Source organism: Micropterus salmoides, unplaced genomic scaffold (genome assembly GCF_014851395.1).
Source record: "Micropterus salmoides isolate LMB-PRFRI ecotype aquatic unplaced genomic scaffold, ASM1485139v1 Ms_hic_scaffold_10, whole genome shotgun sequence".
NCBI classification, from domain to species: domain Eukaryota; kingdom Metazoa; phylum Chordata; class Actinopteri; order Centrarchiformes; family Centrarchidae; genus Micropterus; species Micropterus salmoides.
This window is the reverse complement of record NW_024040041.1, coordinates 33044914-33071174: the sequence shown is the minus strand read 5'-3', so window position 1 is coordinate 33071174 and position 26261 is coordinate 33044914. Positions and strand designations below refer to the sequence as shown.

Genomic DNA, 26261 nt, shown 5'->3' with positions numbered 1-26261 from the left:
GAAGTCACGATGCGCTGCCTCTGATTGGCTAACCCTAACCCTTGTCCCGCCCTGATCAAACGGGTGCTAACCAATCAGAGGCGGAGTTGTCCAAACGGAGGGGGGGGGGATAATAATGCCGGGAGCGGAAGGTCCAGCAGATCCAACATGGCGGCGGTGAAGAAGCGTCATCTCTGTAGTGTTGTGAAATAAACACTTTAAATCCATGCAGGTCACCGGTAAACGGCGTTAACGCGGAAACGTTTTTACTTTAAATCATCAGTACGAGGTTTGAGTAGAACTCACAACTGCGCGTGACGAAGAACGTATCTGGACCGGCGGCAGAAAGAAGGAAGAAGAAGAAGCAGCAGCAGCGTCAGCCCTGACTCATCCTCCCGAGGTAAACAACAACAACAGGCTGAGACCCGCTAACGGTTAACGGTTTAACACGAGCTAGATGGGTAATTAATCGTTAAATGTACGAGACAATAAAGCCGTTTTGCATTTCGTTTCCTCACAAAGGCTTGTAAAAGCAATAAGCACTTAAAATGTTTGAAGTATGTACCTTCCTCTTGGACTTTGACAACTCTCCTAGCTGGATCATCTCTCGCCAGACTCCATTCAAAACACCGCGAATTTAACGTTGTTTTGATTTTTTTGTAACGTTAAAGGAACAATCCTCAGTCAGGACGATGTGATGCATTGTTAGCATACAGTAATAATTGAGCTTACAAAGGAAACTTTTAATTATATGACTTTTAACTTACTTCGGCGTATTTACTATTTATTGTATGAAGGCGTTCTACATTAAAACAGTCGTACATTAACAGACGCTGTTAAGGCTAATTTATAATGAAAGAAAACAACTAACTCATTCGCTGAATTTATCTAAAGATCATTTTAACGCCACTTCAGTCGCTTTAAAGTAACGTGTGGTTTGTATTAAAGCAGGGTACATAAAAATGGCAGAATCCTAAATGGAGTCTGGCGCTGCTTTCCCTCTGTGCGTAACTGCGTTTGGAAAATGACCTAATTTGACTGTCGCATTTATCAGAAGACCCCTTAAACTGTCCCATGACATTAATTTGCCTGAGCCCAGACCTTTTAAATCCACCCACTCCACAGAGTTGACTGAAGATGGACAATGCATTCTGTAAGCAAGCCAAGGTACATAAAACACTCTCTATTATGAATGAAGTGGGGCGTAACTTTCTCTCATGTTGAATTATCTTCCGAACCTGTCACAAGACAACTTAAAACATTTCTCAGCCTTAAAAAAGTAACTTTTAATTGCGTAACGTTTCTTTGCAAAGGGAGGCACATAAAATTGGCACAATTCTGAATGGAGTTCGGCGTGACGTTCAACACCAAGACTAGCTGTAGGTTTGTTTGTTTTTTAGCAGAGGCAGCTTATTGTTTACTCGTGCCTACCTATTGTGTGAGTCTCTTGAGTAGTTGACATGCCAGTGGTCCTATCTGGTACTGATAACTCTCTGATCAATAAGCTGTGTTTGCAACTGAGGCAAAGATCAAGACAAGTGAGTGGTGTTGTGGAAATTATATTCCTGGTGAGGGGAATTGAGCAATGAATTGAGTAACAACCAACCGTTGTCTTAGAAGAATTTATTAAACAGAAGTACTAAAACACATATACAGCTGGCCCCGAGCAAAGGGATGCATCATCATTTACACAGTCTAGGTTTCTATGTTTTGGGGAACATGTTCATTCAAGGCTGAGAGGAACAAAAAGAGAGGAAAGCACCAAAAAAATCTCACAGCTCTGACCTAAACCCTAGTAAATGTGGACAGACCAACATAAGGAGTATAGGAGAGGAAATGTTAAGGATAAAAACACAATAAAAGATCATAAATAAAAGTAATGTAATGTAAGAGGACAATTTTCTGCCATAACAAGTGGCTCTTTAAACATGCAGTCTGTGTTTCCCCTCTATGTTAACTGGACAAACTGTTGGACATGAATTTAACTTGACTGAATAACTGAATATCTCCAGGTTTTGGACTGTTGGTCATATGAAGACGTCCGCTTTGGACTGTGCAGAAATTCTATTTCAGTAAGGAAAATAATTGTAAGTTGCACCCTTAACCCTTTCATGAATCAATGATCAAATCAAGAAGTAACATTTTTTAAAAATGTCCAAATATATTTCATTTGAAATGTGTCTTCTGCTGTGATTTAGAAGACGCTGAAGTTGGCGTCCGATTCGCAGCTTCCGATTTGGCGGTTAAGTGAAAGTTAACTTACTTTGCTGAGCGACCGATTCTGTTTTTTTGCACCTCTTACTGCTGTGAAAGCTGTTGTGCATTTTAAGCAAAACCTTAACGCTGTCTGAAACACTTTTTTTAGGTTTGAGGGGGGGAAAAAAGGCCAATTTCACTGCTTTTTCTCGACATACAGACCACATTAGTCCAGGTCCGGATCCAAAACCACTATACCTAGAGATCTCAAATCTGGACTAGATTGTCCCAGAGAGACTAAAGTTTCTTTATAACACAGTTTCAGATTATTGAAACTTTTATTCCTTTTGTGAAAATACTATAAAGGGCGATTTCACTAAGTTGGGCTACTGCAAAAACTTTGTAATGTACCATGAAGTAGACCTGGTGTCCCGGCGCTAAACAGCCAATCACATGTCTGCTACTTGTGATGCATTCAGGCAATGTCAGCAGAATGGACACAACTGCAACAACACTCCATGGTTGAGGCATTATTAGCATAAGGCTGTTAGCAGAAATGCTAACCTTATAGTCACAGTAAATAAATAAATACTAAATTATATACTCATAAATTACTCTGCATTTGTAGTACTATGTATTTTTTGTAGTTTGTTACAGAGTGAAACCAGATTAAACCAAACAAAATATCAGATCCTTTATTTAAGTAAAAGTACTACCACACTGTGAATATACTCCACAACAAAAGTACAACATGTACTCAGTTACATCCCATTACAGTAATCAATGCATTTATATCTCTAAATGTTTAACTATGTGTTTAATATGTTCTTATTTATTTGCATAATGAAACCTCTTGACTTTGACTGACTCAGAGACTCAAAAAGCACAATAATTACAGAGTTTACTATGTCAACAGGGACAACACAAGACGACATCTGTTTAAACAGATACGGGCTTATGGCAGACAGGAAAAGGCTAAAAACTGGAATACTTGCCTCCTTTCCTGCCTCCTACTCTGATTGACAAAGGAAAGGAGTACTAACCAATCAGAGGCAGAGTTGTAGAAAGGCTGTAAGGCCACCAATGTCACTTGGTGTGAAAAAGCATTCAATTATCACCCTTTTTTCATTTACACGAACAAAATAAACTTTTCCCAAATCTAAAACCATGTTTTAAAGAATCTTTAGCCTCTTTAGGACAATGTAGTCCAGATTTGAGAACTCCAGGTGTAGTGGGGATCTGGACCTGATCTAATGTGGTCTTCGCGTGAAAAAAGCAGAGAAATTGTCCTTTTAAAGCATTTTCACAAATTAAATAAAGGTTTCACAAATCTGAAACTGTGTTTGATTGAAACTTAAATCTCTGTGGGACAATCTAATCCAGATTTGAGTGCTCTGGGTATAGTGGTTTTGGATCTGGACCTGGTCTAATGTGACAAAGTGTGCACACAGTTGCACCCTCAGCAGTGTTTTAGGTGTTACTTCACAGGGCGGCAGTTTAACTGCAACAACTGACATAAATAACCTCTACGTTACTAGTTAACTGTGTGCTCCTCTAGCTACATCAGTTGGTAACCCTCAAGTCAGTTATACTTCCTAATGTTTTGGCATTTTTAACAATAACTTTTATGCAGAGAAGATGACTTTATGAGAGTCTTTACTGTAGCCAGCTACCTAATAGACCTGACATATTTCCACATCAATGTACATGCAGAACAGGTTTTAGTGTTTTAATTTAAATACATGTAAATATACTTTTTGTTCCCTTTTTGTTTATCATTACCATTTACAGGCGGTGCTTCCGTGGGTGCTGGCATTGTTTTGTGACGTAATTCAGCTGCTACTCGTGAAGTCGGGGTACAGATTTTTTTCTCCGAGTTCACAAGTAGGAAATCCGGCGTTCCAGGGTAGTTTTTCAGCTGACTGCAGTCTACTGGAGCTCAGAGCGGCTCTGCCGGTGTTCTGTCGATTCATGCTACCTATCGAGATGTGCTACTGAGCGGTTCAGTGCATGTGTATGACCCACAAGCGTGGTCTGTTTCCACGCCCTTAAATCTGTGCGACCTTGCTGTTGGGCACGCCGTCGAGACAGTGTTGGCAAAATCAAAAAATAATCAGAATACGCTACCTCTGATATCTTAAATAAAGATGTCATATAGTATTTCAACATGCTCCCCATCTCCTTACAGTGCAGACGGAGCGAGTAATGGTTCTGTAGTGGGAGTATTGTATTATTTGATTGGGGATATTAGTCTATCAGAATACGCTACCCCTGAAATGATGATATAATATAATCAAAAACAGAACGTCATAATACTTAGAGAGTTATACCTGTATGGGAATGGAAAAGGGAACACATAAGGTAGCATTTTTCATCAAGGCAGCATATTAAAATCAGCCCTCATCACTTCTGCTCTCCTGAAAACATTCATACCAGACTTGCTAACCCTCCAGTGTTTCACTGCCCTCTCCCGGGTCACAGCAGGAGCAGCTGAGTGGTGGAGGCTGATGTTACGCTGACAGACGTGATTGTAGATTTATTCTGGTGATCTGTTCTCTCGTTATATTTTATTAAACACAAGGTACAGCAGCTAACGCTGCTAAATTAGCCACAAAGCCAATGCCGTGTTTATTAATGGAGGAGTGTCAATGTTAATGAGCGATTAAACTTTAGTGTTTGTAGCGAATACCTGTGAGCTGAACAAGTATCTAACACGGCTTCCTGCCTAACAAAGTTCTCTAACGTTCCCTCTTCGTCTGAATGTGAAACGTTGGTGTGAAACCTCAAAGTTTCAGCTCCTCCTTGTAGTCATTTATTAAACAGCAGCGTTTCCTCTGTGTCACTGTACCACAGACGAAATGTACATGCCTAATAACTACTGCATTTTTTACAAACTGTATATATATTAAAATTACTTGCCTATGTAGGAGAGCCCTGTTATTATTATTATTATTATTATTATTATTATTATTATTATTATTATAGCAATGACATTAGATATGATATATGGTATTATTCGTAGTATTAATAGTAGTAGTATATGGGTCAACTTTAGTTTCTGTTTTCCTGCCCCCACAATACACTATTTACTTAATGTTCATTAGTAGTATTACTCTATAATTTATAACAAATCTGTCAATCAGAGGAAGTGTTGTCTGAAGAGCTTCTTCGAGCTAGAGAGGGACGACCCTGCTCTTCCACCATCCTCGTGTCACAGATGAGAACAGGGCCAGCGATTAGCAAACTAATTATAGACAACGCTTCGGGGATCGGCCAAGTGGCGGTTGAGACAAGATACTAAAAGGCTTCAAAGTGGCTTCTAAATATGAGATATATATATATATATATATATATATAAAATGTCTGCTGTAACGGAGGTCGAGCATGAAAGGGTTAATGTTTCAATCCCATTATTCCACATTGTGTTCACAGTGAGCTGCTCTGGATGAGTGATTTCAGTACAATCAGTACGCCAAGAACAAATCAAGATGTAAATCATTAACAGCTGATACGGTCGGTCAGTAAACCAGCTCCAAAGCAACATCCCTTTTTACAGGAGCAGCACGTGAGAGGAAGTTTCCCAGGAAAACTAAACCTAACGTAGAAGCTTTAGAGGAACTGTGACTCTGTAACTCTGCAGATGTCCGGACCAGGAGAGGTTTCAGTCATACTGCAGAAAGTTTCCTATTTAGGTCACAAGGACGCAGGAAAACGCCTTTTGTCATGAGCTCCTCCTTTTTTTTTTCCTGAACGCAAACTAAACTGATTCATGCACCGGCAACATGTTTGAGCGCTCACATGACGTGAAGTTTCATTAAGGCTTCTCCTTTCACTGCCTCTTCCTCTTCTTCTTGAGCTCAGGATCGTCACCTCTTTATGTTCTTCTTCAGCTGACGGGCAGCTCGTTTTGTTTTTTTTAAGGTAATCTGTGTCTGTTTTCTCTCAAACATCTAATAATATGTACCTGGTGGTGGAAGTACATCTACTCAAGTAGTAGATGAAACAACCTTAAAGTACAATATAGCGTTAAAATTCACTCCACCTTCACAACTGAAGGAATAAAAGGAGTTCAATCATAAATGTATAATCAATAACGCACTTTGAATGGAGATGTTTTTGCACTACAATTTGCTGCTAATACTTGTGTGTTTTTCCTTAAGATTTTGAAGGCAGGACTTTTTACTTGTTACAGAATACTGTGGTATTACTAAGGTAAAAGATCTGAGTACTTGTCGTCCCGCCGGGTGTATCTTTCTGTTCATAAGTGTAATAAAACATTAAGTCTACTTTAGTTCAACGTTGTGAGACAGCAAAACATTCAAACTTACAAAGGAGGGGGTGAACACTTTGTACAGGCAGTACTTTGTGCTGTATAATGAGTATCATCCCGTTTCCATGTGAGTGTCCGGTGTCACCACAGTCGCTCAGGATCACGCGGCGTTGTGTTTGTTGACACCAGCAGAAGATAGACAGGATTTTCCAGTAGCTGCTGTTCAGACTCCAACATCCGCGTGCTGGAGCCAAACTCTGCTTTACATGTTGTTTGTTTTTTTATGTTTAACTTTTGAATTCGATGATATTGGTTTCTTGAACAAACCCTTTTTTATCAGAGATGCCTTCTACTTAAAAAATCAATAGTTTGTGCATCATATTAAACTTTTGTATGTTCCAGTTTTTTCATATTTATTAATAATAAATCAGATTGATGGAAGTTGCAGAGCTGTGAAGTCACAAACTTAATCACCTTAATTAGCTTATCAATACTTCTAGTCTGTTTGACCTCTCTTAATGACCAGTCAGTGAAAAGAATGGCTGATTGATTGATTTGTTTATCTGAGTGTCCTGCACCGGTGTTTGGAGTTAATCAGCTGATCAGAGCTCTTCTCAGGTCGACATTTCTGTTTTATAAACTCTTTATTCTAAAATTCTGACACATTTTAAGATACTGGAGTTTCCATTAAATCCGTAATCATCAAGATTAAAATTTAATTATGGAAGAAAATTAACTTCCCCACGATATTCAAATTTTATCGAAACTCACCTGCACATTTTCATAAATGCATAAAAGGATATTTCAAAATCTCTTCAAAACAAATGTCTTCATCAAAGAGCCGACTGAGTGTTTCACCTGCAGACACTGTCGGGCAGGGACGCTCAAGCTCTTCCTCAGAAACCCCCGAGATCACAGAAAACACAAACGCTGCCCTTCAGGAAGGTGCCGGCTCTAAACCGAGCGCATAGAGACCTCCGTCCTCTCTGGAAAATACATTTTATTTTTGGTTCAGTCAGAAGTTTGTGCAGCACTTTAATGCTTCCGTGTATTGCAAAGAGCTCACAAAGTAATGATTTATTATAAGCATGATTAATAATGATAGACAGCCGATCCACCGCAGAGCCTGTTATGAATAATAACAGTGAATAATAATTCGGGTGTAGTATCGCTGTCACACATGTTTTATGGACTTAATGAACCGACAGGGTAAACGGAGTACTACTTCTTCTTCTACTACTACTACTGCATCTTTTTTTTTTTTTTAAACAGATTTTAACCTATTAATCAGGGAAATACCCGCGCTGACAAGTAGGCTATACTTTATAAAAATAGCGGCTTATACAGATCAATTATAAGATGGATGGATTTATTAGTGATTTAGCTTTGGAAATGATGCTCAGATCACATCTCTATCATAAAATGGTTTGTTTGCTTTTTCACCACGAGCAAACCGCACCAGAGTTCGTTTGAAGACCACCTTGAAGAGGAGGTCTCGGTACGTTTGTTTGGTGCGCACCCGAGTGCGATTGCTGCATTCACACCTGCCCAAACGAACCGCACCAAGGGAAAAAATGAAATTCAACCGAACTAAACGAGGCAGGTCTGAAAGCACACTTAGGGGCTGAGACCAGGACCAGTTCCCCACATTACATGACACACAATAAAATGTGGAACCAGATCACAGGTACTTCTCTAATTGATCTGAAAGATCCGCATTCTCATTAAATTGATATTCCCAAAGTTATGGGCTTGACTGGTCTTGAAATAAAATCCAGAGTCCTCAATGTCCGAGGCCGAGACAAGTACAAATGTGGTCTCGAGTACTACAACCTTATGACTACAACACTAGTTTCGTCCTCTTGGCTGTGGAATGTTCTGACATTTAATGAATCAATACAACGAAAAAAACGTCCTGGCTCACTGATCAGTAATAGAGTTGATTGCCTGCAGTTGTAGTAACGCGTTGGAAGAGGTGTATATGAACGGGTTTCTATGTGTCTGATTTGTTGTACTTAATTTTGCCAACAAAACCCAAAACTGCATCTGTCAGCATCTTAACGGTTGTGACTGATCCCTCCCCTCAGCGGCGGGCATGTCTCTGGGCGAGACCACGTCGGACTCGGCGCCTTTCTTCTCCGATGACAGCGAGGCGGAGGAGCAGGGCGGGCCGGCGGGTCAGGGGCCGCAGGAGGAGCCGCCCAGCGGGGTGTCCGAGGTTCGGGCGCGGCTGACCGTCTTCATCCTCTGCTACATCAACCTGCTCAACTACATGGACAGGTTCACCGTGGCAGGTACAGCACGCCACGGCCAATCAGAGCCCCCCCCCCCCAACATTAAAGATCTGGATTCCAGACACACAGTATCAATAATCTGATTTAGATGTTTTGGGAAGACAGGAAATATATTAATAAGGGGATTTAAGAAGAAACGTAAAGAAGGAAAACATCTGACAACCAAATTACATTGTTATTTTCTGGAAACTTGGATTTTATTAGGAAACCATACAGGCTCCCTTTTTATAGAAAAGAAAATCATTACAGAAAGTAGTTGAATATATTAATATTAACTTGAGTTTGTGGAGCCAGTCGAGGGTGTTGGTGCTGCAACTAAGGATTATTTTTGTCCATGGTTAATCAGTTTGCCAGAGTCCGAGGTCCCACAGTTTACTCTGATATTACAGACAAATACATATCTGGAAAACAGAAAAATAAATCCATCATTAATCCCATTGAAGTTTGACTGTTTAAAAAGTAAAATGTTGTGCATTGACTCCACCAGGTGTTCTCCCTGACATAGAGCATTACTTTGGGATCGATGATGGGAAGTCTGGCCTTCTTCAGACAGGTGAGAAGAACTAACTAATCAAACAACATCCACAGAAGGTTATTTAACGCTCATCAGAAATGTCTGCAGATACTACCACAAATCAACTTCATGAGTCATGTGGATGGTGATGGCGCAATGGATAAGACGCATGCTTTTGGTGTGTTTTGTTTTTCCTCTGCAAAGATGACTTTTTAGGAATTAATGTTCCAATCAATGTCAGAAATTTGGATTTAAAGAACCATTTTATATTCAATTATCTGCATTTTTGTGTTGAAACTTAATTTATGGCCAGATGATAGATTTCAGGGCAGTACTGGTTTTAAAATCGGCTGAATTTAGGGCTGCAGCTATCGGTGATTTTAATAATCAAGTATTCTTCAGATTTATTCCATCGAGCAATCGGATAAGAAATACTTTAGCTTAGCGCCCCCTGTACCGGGATCAGCTGTGTAACTCATGTCACTCTAACGTTAACACTCAAACTCACGGACGAAGCAGTCGGAGAACATCAACAAAAAACACACGTTTCTACATTTACAGCTAAGAACTGAGCCTTACTGTTGCTAGCCTTAATCACAACTATACAGGTGCGGACTGATATATTTCAAGTGTTTATTTCATTTAATTGTGATTATTAAAACTGACAACTAATGAAAATCCCAAATTCAGTATCTCAGAAAATTAGAATATTGTGAAAAGGTTCAATATTGAAGACACCTGGTGCCACACTCTAATCAGCTAATTACCTCAAAACACCTGCAAAGGCCTTTAAATGGTCTCTCTGTCTAGTTCTACACAATCATGGGGAAGACTGCCGACTTGACAGCTGTCCAAAAGACGACCATTGACAACTTGCACAAGGAGGGCAAGACACAAAAGGTCATTGCTAAAGAGGCTGGCTGTTCACAGAGCTCTGTGTCCAAGCACATTAATAGAGAGGTGAAGGGAAGGAAAAGATGTGGTAGAAAAAAGTGTACTAGCAATAGGGATAACTGCACCCTGGAGAGGATTGTGAAACAAAACCCATTCAAAAATGTGGGGGAGATTCACAAAGAGTGGACTGCAGCTGGAGTCAGTGCTTCAAGAAAGACGTGGGTTTCAGCTGTCGCATTCCTTGTGTCAAGCCACTCTTGAACAAGACACAGCGTCAGAAGCGTCTCGCCTGGGCTAAAGACAAAAAGGACTGGACTGCTGCTGAGTGGTCCACAGTTATGTTCTCTGATGAAAGTAAATTTTGCATTTCCTTTGGAAATCAAGGTCCCAGAGTCTGGAGGAAGAGAGGAGAGGCACAGAATCCACGTTGCTTGAAGTCCAGTGTAAGGTTTCCACAGCCAGTGATGGTTTGGGGTGCCATGTCATCTGCTGGTGTTGGTCCACTGTGTTTTCTGAGGTCCAAGGTCAACGCAGCCGTCTACCAGGAAGTTTTAGAGCACTTCATGCTTCCTGCTGCTGACCAACTTTATTGAGATGCAGATTTCATTTTCCAACAGGACTTGGCACCTGCACACAGTGCCAAAGCTACCAGTACCTGGTTCAAGGACCATGGTATCCCTGTTCTTAATTGGCCAGCAAACTGGCCTGACCTTAACCCTATAGAAAATCTATGGGGTATTGTGAAGAGGAAGATGCGATACGCCAGACCCAACAATGCAGAAGAGTTGAAGGCCACTATCAGAGCAACCTGGGCTCTCATTACACCTGAGCAGGGCCACAGACTGATCGACTCCATGCCACGCCGCATTGCTGCAGTAATTCAGGCAAAAGGAGCCCCAACTAAGTGCGTAGGGTTAGGGTTGAGTGCTGTACATGCTCATACTTTTCATGTTCATAATTTTCAGTTGGCCAACATTCCTAAAAATCCTTTTTTGTATTGGTCTTAAGTAATATTCTAATTTTCTGAGATACTGAATTTGGGATTTTCATTAGTTGTCAGTTTTAATCATCACAATTAAATGAAATAAACATTTGAAATATATCAATCTGTGTGTAATGAATGAATATAACATCCAAGTTTCACTTTTTGAATGGAATTACTGAAATAAATCAACTTTTCGATGATATTCTAATTATATGACCAGCACCTGTACATCATGATTTGGGTTAAATGCTATCATTAGCTTGTTTGGCTCCGCTCTGTGGACTCTATGTGTAGACCGGGTCTTTCTGCTCAGATGCTGAAGCTGTGGTGCTGTTGTTGTCAGCTGGTTCTGTTTTACAGCAGACACTCTGTACAGAACTGCTGTTTTCTGTTAGATTCAAATTATCCCACACTTCCTGTCTTTCTCTCCGTCTCTCCTTAGTTCCTCGCTATTTTCTCTCTCTTCCTCCATTTTGCTATCAGCGCCATCAGATCAGGTCGACTTCATTTATTGCAACAGCAATAATCATCCGTGCGAAACAGTGAGCTGTATATAGTTATATGGATTAAACGAAGCATCGACGCAAAGAATAAAAGAACTGGACAGCTCAAGCTCTCTAAAAGGGGTGTGACGATACACTTTGCTCACGGGACGATACACGAATACTGGGTTCATGAAAACGAGATATTTTAACACTTTAATTTTTTTAGAAATCTTCACTGAGGAAATACACGAGTGAAAGTCACAAAATGCAAAACAATGCATGCATTAAACGTACACTTTTCTTGCGACGTGTTCTTGTGTCTGAGTTGGGGCTGAACGATTAATTGCATTTGTGATATTATTGCAACGTAACAAATCGCAAAGGCTGCGACTACACTCTGGTCACATGACACCCAAGAGTAAAGCAGTCTGCAGAGGAAGCATCGACTTTGCACGTTACGCTGCTGTACCTTCCCTTCTTGTTGTACAACGACCTTAAGCTTGACAGAAGCTGACATGACAGAAACTTTAGTGTCACACAGGGAATGAAAGTAGCACCCGCGGGTAACTTGGTGGTGGGTGCGTTGTGGCGATCGGCGCCTGCGTCACACACACAGCCGCCACTCAGTGCAGGAAATATCTGTGAAACGGCGTTTCAAACCAAACGCACAAGTCCGAAAGAGGCCCTGTCTGTCCCGAGTTACAGCCAGAGCTGCTGACCAGCATCAGAGGCTGCGGGGGAACTCCGGTGTTGTCGGAGAATTACTAAGCTTGTACAGAATTCACTTTAAGTACCTGCTGCAAAGTGTGTAAACAATATATATATATTGTTAGTCAGTTCTGAGAATTTGTGTGTTTCCTTTCAGTCTTTATCTGCAGTTACATGTTCCTGGCTCCGGTCTTCGGATACCTGGGGGACAGGTATAACAGGAAGTACATCATGAGCGTGGGCATCACGTTCTGGTCTTTGGTGACGCTTGCCAGCTCCTACACTCCCAAAGAAGTGAGTCTGGTTTCACTTTCCGCCCCTGCAGAATGACAAAACACTGAACCCCAGTGGTATAAAAACAAAGGTCACTCGCTCTTTGCTCCCAGTTCAAACTAAACCTTTTCCCTTCCCGATCGTCCGGCAGCATTTCTGGGTCCTGCTGTTGACTCGAGGCCTGGTCGGAGTCGGGGAGGCCAGTTACTCCACCATCGCTCCCACCATCATCGCTGACCTCTACGTGAAGGGAAGGAGGACAAACATGCTCTCCATTTTTTATTTTGCCATTCCCGTCGGCAGGTGGGTTCAAAAACTGACTGTCGCTTTAACTGAGCGGTATATTGGCCTCTCTGGAGTCTGGAGAGGGCAGATGGAGTGATTTTAGGATTTTTATGTGTCACTGAAAGATCAATAATAGTAATGTATCGCTACGAATGCGTGACCTCCACACGCCAGCTATACCAGCGGGGTCTCGCCAACACTTGGAAATAGAAACTGTAAATGTTAAAGAGAAACTGTTAAGTTTAAACATAAAATGCCGACATGTGAGTACATTGAACAATGAAAGGTCCAATTTAAAAGTATGCGACTCCATTTTAAAAGAAAAGTTTATTAATTATAAAGATTATTATAAGATTACATAGATTAGGTGTTATTTGTTTTACGTATTATTATTATATAAAAATGTGAAAAACCTTGTTCAGCATTCAGCAAATTTTTTCATCTTTATTAGCGCGTCATTTTAAATGCAAGTTTAATTACACAAATTATAGTAAAACTAAGTATTCAGGTAACTACGGAAGTCCTAAGCGGCCATTCATTAGATTTTATTTTTTTTTTACTCTATTTTCCCATGATAATGATATAATTTTCTTGTGATCTTGACATAACAAACCATAGCTGAATACACGTGCGTTTCTTTAGGACAATTTCAAAACAATTTTCAGTGTCACTGTTTAGCTTAATTAGTAGAGCACGTAGTTCAAGGGTTGCATGTCAGATTCCCGCTCTCAATAATAAACTTCTTTTGTGTGTTTTTTATTATCCTCTTCAACAAAGGATATCAGGGGAATCGAATCACACATTTCAAAGGTTCCAAAATAGCTGTCTGGAAATGTGTAACGTTAAATGGATTCCCCTGAATGGAAATGATGATGAATGGGGACCAATTGCCAGGATGCACACAGTGCAGCACGTGCTTTCTCTTTTTGAGAGCATGTGAAACGGTCTCTACATAAGAACTTTGTTGAAGAGACTTATGAAAAAGATTAAAAAAACAAAAGATTTAATCTTCTCAGAGGATCGAACACACAGCCTCAAGAATGAGTCCTGTGCTCTACCAACTGAGCTAACCAGTGACACTAAAGTTAGAAACGTTCCGGTCGACCCTTGTGTTAAATTACTCTTCTGTTATCTCGAGAAAATTATCCCGTTATCACAGGAAAAGGGAGTAAAAAAATATTTGAATAAATGGCCGATTAGGCTCCGCTGCAGGTTCCACGTGTTCGCTCTCTCCCATTTAGGTTTTTATTGTTTTTATCAGGGCTGCAATGATGAATCGATTAGTTTTTAACTATTAAAGTAATAATTAACTATTTTGGTTAGTCATGGTAGAAATGTAGGTTGTTATTTGTCACATCACAACAGGTTGTAGAGTGAAACTGAGCTTTGTAACTCTCTCCTGACAATATACAGTATTATAGAAGCAATTATAAAAATGATAAAATATAATCCCAGCAGTGCTGAGGATGAAGGGGGGGGGCTGCAACAGAAACTTCTATATCTCTTCCCAGCATGCAGCAGGGTGAACAGGCTGTGGCTGGGTGGGTACTGTCCTTTAATATCCTTCAGGCTCTATAGGCACCTCACCGATATCACTGACGCTCTGGAGATGGGTACCAATGATCTTCTGAGTAGTTTGAATCGGCTGCTGCAGAGCCCTCCGGTCCTGAGCCGTGCACGTCCCCTGTTAGTGATGAAGAACTTGGCGGGGGAATCTGGACTTCTTAAGCTTCCTCAAGAAGTAGAGTCGTTTCTGAGCTTTGTCGTCCGCAAACTCACAATAGAGTTCTCTCTCAGTGTCGGTTGATGCAGTGGTGGGTTTATTAAATAATTGGTTCTTAAATGTGAATATTTTCTGGTTTCTTTACCTCATTTTATTACAGTGAACTGAATATCTTAGGGTTGTGAACAAGACATTTATGGATGCCATCTTTGGGAAATGCTGATTGACAATTTCCCCATTTTTTATACAATAAAATGTATGTTTGTTGCAGCCCTAGTATTTATATTTTAACATTTGGATTTATCTACTTTTATTTCTGTTTTTACTGTAAAGCACAGTAATAAAGTTGTTATTTCGTGCTAATGTCAGTCAGCCTGCCTTAAAATATGTGACCTGTTGAGCTGTTGTTCCATGTTGGTGTTACTAGTGTTACTTTTTCGCTACAGGAGTGAAAATGGATATGTTTCCATCTGACCTTCATATCAATGTCTTTTCTTCCTGTCAGCGGTCTTGGATACATCGTGGGCTCACAAGTCGGTAACGTAGCGCAGGACTGGCACTGGGCTCTGCGGGTAAGTCTGGCAGAGTTCCTCATTTAGTGCCCACATGTGGCCGGGACTGTGTTTGTGATCCTGGATGACGTTCGCGCTCTGGTGTGCCGTCCTCCCCTCAGGTGACTCCCGGACTGGGGCTGATCGCCGTGGTGCTGCTGCTGTTCGTGGTCAAGGAGCCTATAAGAGGAGCTATTGAAGCTCGATCAGAGAGCGACCTGCACCAGACCAGCTGGCTGGCGGACCTGCTGGACCTGAGCAACAAGTACGTTTAACACCACTCACTTCTAATAACACTCGAGGCTGGATCTCCAACTGGGCCTCCAGGTTTTTGTGCTAATGCGATTAACTGTAAAAGACTTGCTCCACTAAAATACAATATTAATGAAGGTGGGCATTATTAGCCTATCCTAAGGCTTCGTACTGTAGTGCTGTAGTTTTAAAACTTTTTATTATTTAAAAACCTCTGGAGCTTGTTATTCTGATTCAAGCACTGGTGGGTTCTGGGACTCTGTTCGTGTAATGAAGCTGCTGTCTGCGGTCTCTTAATGGGAACAAGGAAGCGACAGGGTACATACCGTAAAACTTTAATTAATAGCCGAGACCCAAATAGCCGCCTATCTCCTTTACTGGCCTGGTGTGGGAACACATTTTGACAAATAAACGCCTTCCTCAATTTAACGCCTGGTCTGGCTTTTTATAGAAGTTCTTTGGATGTCTAAAAATCGTCCTCTTTAGCTGCTTCTAAGCTGCTTAGATTGTTAATACAAATATTAATGTTTAAACGTACGATCAATATGTCAGTGTGGACATGTTGAACATCGTTCGATCGGTTAGATTCTCCACAATTCAATAGTTCAGTTCATTTAAGGGAAACAACAAGCCCCAAAGTCTAATTCTTATAGATTTACCGGTGTAACCTGCCTGGTACAAGAGAGGAAAGGAAAAAAAGTGCCGACTGCCGTCACCTTTGAAGCGCTAGTTAAGTCCAAATGTGTCCGTTCCTTGATTATGTCTCTAAGGGTCCACCGATCAAAAGAATCCAAACAGCTTTTCATAAATATTTATCCAAGTTGTGAATCCTGTCATGTGAAGTCCACCGCTCTCTGTCTGCTGACTTCTCTCATCCTGCACCCTGTTGTTACTTCAAAATAAAAGCCGTCTGTCGGAGCTAGATCAAATGAATGACGTGTATTTGATATTATTTGATCATTTTTATACAAGCATTATTCTGTTTGAAATAAATAAACTATTTCATAGTAGTTTCTGTTTTGTGCAAAGGGAATTAAAGGCCTGTCCCATATGGACTGCTGTCCCAAATATAGGCGGGGTCAATTCAGTGATTTTTAGCAAATAAAAGTCTGGGCTATTAATTAAAGTTTTATGGTACATTTGGGCTGCAACTAACTAATATTTATCCCCAGAAATTACAAAAAAAACCCCAGCAAATCTTTACATGTAAGAAGATGAAACCAGTAAATGTTTGGCAATTTTGCTTTAAAAAAATGACTGAAATGGTTAATCAATTATCAAAATAGTTGACTATTAATTTCCTTTCCATCGCTTAATCGATTCAGCTCTAACATACATCAGCAGATACTAAGAGATAAGATACTCAACAGTCTGGTATCAAAGCTTGAATTAAACAGAATTCCTTTTAAATTAACTGTGCAAAGTCGTTATTTTTTACACCTTATAAACATAAACCTCCAGTTTGTTTAATGCAAATGACACCTAGCTAAACCACATGCAGTCTAATTTAGTAAATGTTCCCTCATGAAGGTCGTAACGTGTTGATTTCACGCCGGTTGGTGCTGTTCAGCTGTTTGGTGTTGCACTGAAAGGTGTCTAAACCCCTCCGCTCCCTCTTGCACACCAGCGACATTCTCACCAATTCTCAACCTGGTGTCATTTTTTTCTTCTTGCTCATTTTTGTCACCAGTAAAACTGTGCATGAACATGCGACAGCCCTGAAGGAATCAAAAAATGAGTGGTAGAATTCACCAGCAGCATTAATTTGTAGTAACACGACGCTGTTTGCAGTCTGCAGTGTTTGCAAATGACTTTTGTGAAACTGCTCCAAATGTTGCCTGAACTTTGTGGCTGTTTCTGCAGCCTTCCTCCGTCATGTGTGAGTCATCGTGGAACATGTGCGTAACTGAAACCTGTGTCTGATTGACAAGAAGCCAACAGATTAAACCAATTTAATACACATTGAACAACATTATAACGCAAACACAGTTTTTGGCACCATTCATCATGAGCTGAACTCAAAGATCTAAGACTAACCACACCAGCCCAGGACCCCCCACATCCAGCATCTTCAGACCAGCAATCGGTTTGCAGAACCACTCCAAAATGTGCAGTTTCACTGTATTGGGGGGGTCCAATACAGTGAAACTGCACATTTTGGAGTGGCCTTTTATTGTGGCCAGCCTAAGACCTTTTATTGTGGCCAGCCTAAGGCCTTTTATTGTGGCCAGCCTAAGGCACACCTGTGCAATCCCCATGCTGTCTGATCAGCATGTTGATATGCCATACCTGTGAGGTGGATGGATTATCTCGGCAAAGGAGAAGTGCTCACTAACAGATTTTGACAGATTTGTGAACAATATTTGAGAGAAATAGGCCTTTTGTGTACACAGAGAAAGTTTTAGATATTTGAGTTCAGCTCATGATGAATGGGGGCAAAAAGTGTAGCGTTTTATAATTTTGTTCAGTGTATAATATTGTGAATCTCCTGTTAGAAATGCTTTTTGTGTTAGCCAGATAATGAATAAAACTTCAAACGGTTCTCGCTGTTTAAGGTTTTTTTTTTTTACCAGCTGATCTGTTTTCCCTACAGCCACAGCTTTGTGTTGTCCACCTTCGGATTCACTGCGGTGGCGTTTGTCACCGGCTCTCTGGCTCTTTGGGCGCCAACGTTCCTCTTCAGAGCAGCCGTCTTCAACGGGGACCGAGCTCCCTGCGTAGAGGGAAACTGTGCCTCTTCAGACAGGTAACATACTCGTGGTCGGGATAGCTGGACCTTTTACTCCTGCTTTCATGCAGATCCCTGGTGGAGGGAAAAAAACTCACGCCATGTTTCTCTTCTCAGTCTGATTTTCGGGGTTATCACCTGCATCACAGGTGTGCTGGGCGTGGCCAGCGGCGTGCAAGTGAGTCGACAGCTGAGGAAGAAGACGCCCAGAGCCGACCCGCTGGTCTGCGCCGCCGGTCTGCTCCTCTCAGCGCCTTTCCTCTACATGGCCATCATCTTCGCTCAGGCCAGCACCATCGCCACATACGTGAGTTCTCTTGGACCCGACAAGCCGAACAGAACTTTACGTGCAACACCTTTTTTAAATTTGACTTTTATTTGACCCAGAGAGAGGGAACACCTGACGTAGTATTTTCACCACTGTACACTAAATAGATCACGTAGGAGAGGTTACATGTGTGAACACGTGCACACAGGTTTTAAGTTGCTCTCAGTGTTATGGTGTGTTCACACTGAAAGCGAATTTGATATTCGCCCCGCTTTCCTCGCGCGACTTTGACCGCTGGACAACTTGGGTGTTCACACACACAACACGATAAGCGAATAAACACAACCCGCGAATACTACAGCTGTATGAACCCAAAGTAAACATTTAGCAGTGATTTAATTGCAAAAAATGGTTGAAACTGATGCCGAAATAACTAGAATATGATGCAGATTTGTTAAACATATGAATTCATGCTTTGTCAGGTCTTTCAGCAAGACAGCAGGACAACAACTTTTAAAATGTTTGTTTTCTGAATGGAGTTCGGATCGATCGTGGCTATGCTATGCTAACTTGTTCACAGTAAAGTACAATGATAGCTGGGATAAAGTAACAGACACAACAGATAGATAAATCAAGTTGTAATTCCAAAAACTAAAGTAAAAAGCTAATTTTAATAAAAACGGTTAACTCAGAGCTCCTCCCGCGGGTAAACGGCGTAGTTGTCAAGAATCCAGACCGACTACGGGTGTTTATTTGTCCGAAAGCTGCAGCGCTGCTCCCTGTAAACTTCCCCGTTCTTTAGCAGCTCTCCGTCGGCCAGCGGGTTGTCATTACACCGCTCGCCAGGTCCTCTCCAAACAACGCTCCGAAGCAGTTTGGACAATCTCACTGTTGATTGGCTTTCGCAGCAGAGCGAAGCCAATTTCACGCCCAAGTTGAAAAATTTGAAATCGCGCGAACCAGCGAATGTTGCGACAAACTCCTCTTTCTCGTAGCCCGGAGCGAATTCGCATCTTTGCATTGACTTTTGTAATCAAGCCGCCCAAAACGCTGGATTCTCTTTCAGTAAGTTTTACAAAACTTACAGGAAGATAGAAACGGACATGCAGCTAAAAACAAAGACGAGTGAACATATACCTCTTGTGTACATACAAGTATCTGACTTCTGCTTTGCTGTAGAGTTGAGGCCTCAACCTGTCTTCACCGACTCCTGAGAAAACTGTCACGCTCTGCTTTAAACTGCAGATGATGACCTCTGTCTGTCTGTCCCCCTTTCAGATCTTCATTTTCCTCGGAGAGACGTTCCTCTCCATGAACTGGGCCATCGTGGCTGATATACTGCTGGTGAGAACCCAGAATCTTCAGTCTGTTTGTTCCCTCTGATCGCGTTATGTGGTCACGGAAGAAACATAATCAATGTTTTTATGTTATTAATAGTTAAATCAGCCACTCCAGGATTTTGCTGTCTTTTATGTGATTGTTTGGGTCTAAAATTGTGGCGTAAGAAAGTGTTTAGAGGTAGATGTTAGATGTTATTTAATTATTTATTTATTTAAACTCTTGAATTGTAGGTGAATCATTTAAACCAGCCGGTGTTGATTCTTTCTTGCAGCTGTTCGGGATGCAGCAGCCTGTGTCTCAGGGTCTCGTCTGACGTCCTCCATGTGTTTCTGACATTCTCTCCCTATGTTTTGTGGCTGCAAAGTGTTAATCAGTACACTAGTAGATTTCCTTGTTTGACCACAACACTGCTGAACAGTTTCCTCGCTTTGGTAAAGAAGATCTGGATCCTGGTCTCCACGGTCCTTTGCTGTAATTTTTGTAGGTAAAAGTGAGATGTTGTTATCTCACACGTCTGCTGCGTCTTCTGAACAAGGCAGCAATAGGTCGGATTTGCGGAAAAAGTTGTGGTGATTCCTCAAAATTGCAAGTCTCCGCGCTGAATTCACGGGGATTTGTGTTGATAGTTACGATCGCGACATCGTGAAACCCTGGAGGGAGTGTTTAAATCTAAAATGCACGCTGAAGCTTTTCTCATTAGCTCATCTCTTGAAAAGCAGGTTTGGTTTCATAAAAGTGCGACGACTCTGTTCTCATTGTCTTCCCCTGTTTTCTCAGTACGTGGTCGTTCCCACTCGTCGCTCCACAGCCGAGGCTCTGCAGATCGTCATCTCGCATCTACTGGGAGATGCAGGAAGTCCGTACCTGATAGGAGTGGTATGTACACGACACACACGCACAGCCTTGTGGCACTATGCTCATTGACATAATGCAATCTGTAGCCCTTCACCTTCAGAACTACGTGCCTAAACTTAACACTTCATTGTGGCGTTCGCACTACGTGAGTGATCGGTGACAGCGGGACTCACACTACACGAGCTGACGGCGGCTGAGTCACCCCTGACGCTGGTCTCCAACCCATGTTTTGTCAAGAAAACACCATAGACAGGATATTACTGGTTTGAATGGAGCGCAGTGAAGCCAGTTTTGGACCAATAAAATACAACTACAGGGCTACTTCCTGTTGGCACCAGCGTCTACTGCGCATGATCGCGCATGAATCGTGTAGTGTGAACGAGGCTTAATCTGGGAAGGGGATTAGGGGAAACTGGGTTTGACCATCTGGATTTCTCCTGTATAAGTCTGATTACTTGAAGAGTTACCGTGTTTCTAATTGGGTTTTTACAAGAACGCATGACAAGAGAGGTGGATGAAGGGAGATGTGAAACAAAACCTAAATATCCTTTTAGAGGTGCTCGCACGTGGATTTCCTTCAGACTGAGTCAGGCTAGTAGTTTCCCCTTGTTTCCAGTCTTTATGCTAAGCTACGCTAACAGGTTGCTGGCCGGAGCTTTATGTTTTACTGAATGAGAGTGGGGTCAATCTGAACGTCTAAGTTGAAGTGATGAAGGCAGGTGAACGTCCTGTCACTGTAGGTAAACCTGGTCTCTGTGTGTCTCAGGTTTCGGACGCTCTGAGGAAGACGGACTCCTTCCTGTGGCAGTTTCGCTCTCTGCAGCTCTCTCTGCTGCTCTGCTCCTTCGTGGCCGTGGTGGGCGGCGGTTTCTTCCTCGCCACCGCCCTCTTCATCGAAAAAGACCGCCATCGTGCCGAGAACTACGTCCCTACAGGTGAGACTGTACGGGTCACTGCAGCGGTTTACAGTCCTGTCACAGATATTTCTCTTACATCCTTTTTAATGACAAAAAAATCTTTGTTTGTTTCAAAGCTCATGAAAATAAAATTCAATTCAATCAACTTTATTAATCCCGCTAGGGCCAATTAGTTAACATACAAGCTGCCAGCAGGCGAATATTTAAAAACCCCAAAGAACCCTACAGGGAGTTTAAAAGTTCGATCGCCGAAGGGATAACAGATTTGGAGTGGCGGCTCGTCGAGAGAATTCACCTGCGTGTCCTGGAGAGGCTAGGATACTCGCTGCCCTCCGGACTATTTCACTGTTTCACACCGATGATTTTAGAGCAGATTTTTTACAATGTTGTTCAGGCTGTTCCTGTCTTTAAACGTCAGATTGTGAAACCAACATATCAGAGAAAAACTTAAAAGACTTTCAATAAAAGACTGATACAATCTATAGAGGATGTCCGGCGTGACGGAGAAGGAGTTTAGATAACACAGTTATCTAAATCTAAAATCCACAAAACAAGTTGGTGAGGAGAGATGAAAATCTCACAGTACACAAGCTGTGTGTTAAAATATGTGGTTGCATTGTATTAAATGCAGAAGAACAGTCTGCAAACAGAAGCCTGGCATGGGATTTAGGTTCATCTAAATGCTTATATAGGCTATTAGAGGTAAAAAGCTTTGCATCCTCTACTCCCCTCCACGCTCAATACGCAAATTTACAGATGATGGCACCAGGTAAAATAAATAATACAAACTAAAAAATAACAATACAAAGCTTATTTTGTGATTGATGACCTGCCGACAGACTGTATTATGCTGTTATTGCAACTTAAAGAGCTCAGACCTTCAGAAATACTCCACATGCAGTAAGAATTATTTTAGGCAATTTCTGTAATTTCATTAGAGCTAATTAGTAAGTTTGACTGTAGTCTCATAGAGAAAGTAGCCTTTTTCCCAATTTGCTCTTTTTTCAAATGTAAAATACATGAAATGAAACATCTGGAAATACTTGACGCTGACGTTTGTTCAGTTTGGTTTTAATTCGTTAATTGACGCTATAGAAAGGGGGTTTCACGTCATGATTGACAGCTGAGTCCAGCTTGTAAATGTGGACGGCCGTGTGTGTGTGTCGGGGGGGGGGGGGGGGGGGGGGGGGGGCGGGACCTCGGTTCCCCGGCTCCACCCTCCAAATGGTGACACCAGTGCAAGATGGCAGCGCCCGTATCTGGGATATGTTCGCTTGCCATCTTTTAAATACAGTCTATAAACCCAGAAATACTTTTAATTTCAAGAAACTAGACGACCAGTCAGAAGGTGTTTAAACAGTATTTCTGTGAAAGTACAGAAGTATCACAGATCTCCAGTCCTTATTGCTTTCTTTGTACTACATTCCCTTTTTGCTGCTGTGCCAAATTAAATTTACCCCACAGTGAATCAAACATGTACCATAAATTAGACGCCCGTCCCTTTTATTGTCCTGCTGTGGCTGCATGTTTTGACAAATGGAAGCGGGTCTCAATTAGAAGCCTGGTCTGGTTTTTATAGAAGTTCTCTGGATGTATAAAACTTCTTAACGCTCGCCGGGTCGCCTGCTTTAGATGATGCTAAACTGCACAGATTGCCCGTACTAATATAAATGTTATATATAAATTCTCCACAATTCAACTGTTAATTTTAAAGAAACGTTCAGATTTACAGGTATGGTAAACAAGCGAGACGGAAAAAAGTAATATTCATAATGATAGTGGCCTATTATTTCACATGTTTTGTGCGAAAGGAACTAAAGGCCTGTCTCAAATATAAGGCTGGGTGAGTTCAGCGATCAAAGCAAATAAAAACTATTAATTGAATTGTTTTATGGTACAGTCTATAAACCCCAAAATACAAGATTGCAAGACGGCCTAACTACCAACCGGAAGGTATTTTAACAGTATTTTCACCATATCGAGGCTGTAATGTAACGCAGAAGGAGGTGGAAGAAACATCAAGCTCCTTTACTTCAGTAAAAGTACTAAATACCACAAGTCTTCTTCATGTAAAAGAACAGAGGCAAAATGTACTTGGGTTTGTACTCAGAATTGTACTTGTACAGGACCACCACTGCTGATTGGTAATGAAAATCAGTGGGGGTTTTTTACCAAGCAGGAAGCTCCGGGTCTGAAAAGTGAAGCTAACGCTGAAGCACATTTAAACCTGCGTCCTCTCCAGCAGCCAGCAGGGGGCGACTCCAGCGGCTGCAGAAAGAAGTGTGATTGTATAGAAGTCTGTGAGAAAATGTTTCTACTTCTCAGCTGATTTATTCCCTCAGTAAACACTTTCCTGATGAGTTTATGGTCTCAGTCGCTAGTTTCAAGTCTTCTTCAACACAGCATGATGTTCATTTAGGAAATTATGGTCCCATTTAGAGGAACAGAGACCAGGAAGCAGGGGAGGCTTTAGGGCGGGGCTGAAATTTCAGAAGTAATAATCATGTCTGGTGGTGAAGATGCAGAATGAATAAACTTTCTCTTGATGTCTGTTAACAGATGACGAGCCGATTGTTGTACCGAAAAGCGGCCGGTCCACCAGAGTCCCGGTGTCCAGCGTTCTGATCTGATGAAGCCTGAGGGAGGTTCTTGTGTTCTGCCTGGTCCAACAAACACCTGTGGCTATTTTTATTTATTTCTTTTAGGACCGTGAACACCGATTGGACTATCTGCCATGCAGACAAGGTTTATTTTTACATTTTTGACATTAATTTTTTTTTTTATACGTTGCCCGGGAACGTGCCGTCGTCTCAGGGAAACTTGTTTTCTCCAGATGTGATTTTTGACGTGAGCTCAACACGAGGCTCATTGGAACTGGAAAGAGCGGACATGACGTTGAAAGCGAACATTAGGGACTCAACAGAAGCTGCTCTGTGGGTTTAGTTTTACGGTTTATTCCTCACTCGGGAGCAAAATGACCTGACCCTTATCTATAAACTGATAAATATCTATCTTACCTTCAGTGGAACTCTAAACCAGCTGATCTGGGATCAGTCAAACATCCATAAAACATAAAGACGACATGAACCACATCATGTAACCACGACCGAACACAGGCTGCGGTCCCAAACCTTTTTATATACAGCACAAGCTTTATAAATCAGATTTCAGAAACATGTGTTTATATATGTTGGAGCAAGTTTTAATCATAACACTAACCTACTTTACAGTTCATGAAGAACCTGAAAATTATAATCCAAGCTGTCAGAGAGAGAAGACAGCTCTTACCTCTGTACTTTTTTTATTCATCTGTTTGTCTTTACTTTAAAATGTTTCCAGTGAACGACACCTCTGTTCTCGCAGGTCTGTTTCTGGTTTTCTCTGCGTCTGGGTCGGAGCTCATTGTGGTTCAGAGTGCTTCACCAAGTTGACCCGCGTTTCATAGTTTGCCTCCAGCGAGGGCAGGTAGAGCACACGCAGCAGAGAACATGGTGTGAACAGCGATTATTTAAAGAAAGGAACATGGCTTTTATATGAATGTTTAATAATCAAAGTTGTTAACCTCAAATTATTTTAGCAAGTCTTGTTTTTTGTGATCTATTAAAGGAGAATTAACTTGTCACATGTTTGTGTCTGTTTGCACTTGATGAAGGCAACATGTCTGCCTTGGAAATGTGATGTTAACTATCTCAATTTTTTATTAATTTAATGCCCTTAAAAATCACCACAATCCAACATTTAGTTTTATTATTTAAGCTTTGTTTTATCAGGAAAAGTTCCATTGAGACTGAATCTTTTTTACAAGGGTGACCCGGCCAAGAGGTCAGCACCAATAAAAGACATGTCAGCAAAGTTTAAAATAAAAACAATACAAAAAACCCCACAAAGAGACGCATCCATGTACTTTCTGCTTACAATCTCACAAAGCAGTCTCCACATTTTATAGGTTTAAAACTAGGGCTGGGCAATAAAACAGTAATGATAATTATTGCAATATAATTTTCCTCAGTAACGATATTACAAATGTTCAATATATCGTCAATAAATATTTGCTTCATTTCATTAGAATCACAAATTATCACTTAGTTTTTCTATTAAGATGTTTGTTTTGTTGAGGAAAAGGACTGAAAAAGGATTTACTAATCACATTTTTTGAAAAAAGCTTTTATTGGAATTGTTTTGAATGTTTCACCTCAGATTTGTGAAGTGATCCGCTGTTTGTGTTAAACCACAATTACCCATGGGGTTTCTTCAACTTTCACTAAGGGAGAAAAATCAGCCTCGAAAGAAATAACGATTGGACATTTATCCTGACAGTTATCAATATCAAAAGATACCGTGATAACATTTTTGGCCAAATGGCCCAGCACTATTTAAAAGTTGCAATTCAACAGCTGTCAGTGTTGAAGTAAGATGGTGATTAATACATTTCCTAAATGACTTAAGTCACAACTCCCTATATAATATATAATATAATATAATATAAACATAAAAACTCAAATTCTCCAGTAGCAACTAACAAGAAATTAATATATTTATGTCTATAAATAAGGATGATATAACAGGAAATCGGCTTTACTGGAAACAAAAAAAAAAAAAACTCAAGTGGAGAAATGTGAGCATCATATTTTCCTGCTGCTTATCTGGGCATGGTGGTCCAGACTTTTGCCCCCCCCGGCAGCGTTTTCCCGCTTCTCTTGGTGGATCCTGAGGAGTTCTCAGTCTAGACGAGATCCAACAGGT

At 41.2% G+C, this 26261-nt stretch overlaps 1 protein-coding gene across 2 annotated transcripts; it reads left to right on the top strand.

Moving 5' to 3' along the window:
- The first annotated feature begins 130 nt into the window (after nucleotides 1–130).
- Nucleotides 131–25142, top strand: spns1 (spinster homolog 1 (Drosophila)). 2 transcript variants are annotated; one of them, XM_038708509.1, is made up of 13 exons: nucleotides 131–379; nucleotides 8533–8739; nucleotides 9227–9292; nucleotides 12483–12619; nucleotides 12750–12901; nucleotides 15112–15178; nucleotides 15280–15422; nucleotides 18003–18155; nucleotides 18255–18444; nucleotides 19684–19749; nucleotides 20524–20622; nucleotides 21368–21536; nucleotides 24078–25142. In XM_038708509.1, the coding sequence occupies exons 2-13, from the start codon at nucleotides 8541–8543 to the stop codon at nucleotides 24146–24148; spliced, it is 1512 nt and encodes a 503-aa protein (XP_038564437.1). In that variant the 5' UTR covers nucleotides 131–379; nucleotides 8533–8540; the 3' UTR covers nucleotides 24149–25142. The 2 variants fall into 2 exon arrangements, with proteins under 2 accessions (XP_038564437.1, XP_038564445.1); XM_038708517.1 differs by lacking the exon at nucleotides 131–379 and adding an exon at nucleotides 5797–6096.
- The last annotated feature ends 1119 nt before the right edge of the window (nucleotides 25143–26261 follow it).

Excerpts from the sequence above, each read along its gene's own strand:
- spns1 (XM_038708509.1), top strand. The coding sequence starts at position 8,541 with ATGTCTCTGGGCGAGACCACGTCGGACTCGGCGCCTTTCTTCTCCGAT. Across the intron at positions 18,156-18,254 it reads AACTGTGCCTCTTCAGACAG|TCTGATTTTCGGGGTTATCA; the intron begins GTAACATACTCG and ends TTCTCTTCTCAG. Across the intron at positions 20,623-21,367 it reads GTCCGTACCTGATAGGAGTG|GTTTCGGACGCTCTGAGGAA; the intron begins GTATGTACACGA and ends TGTGTGTCTCAG.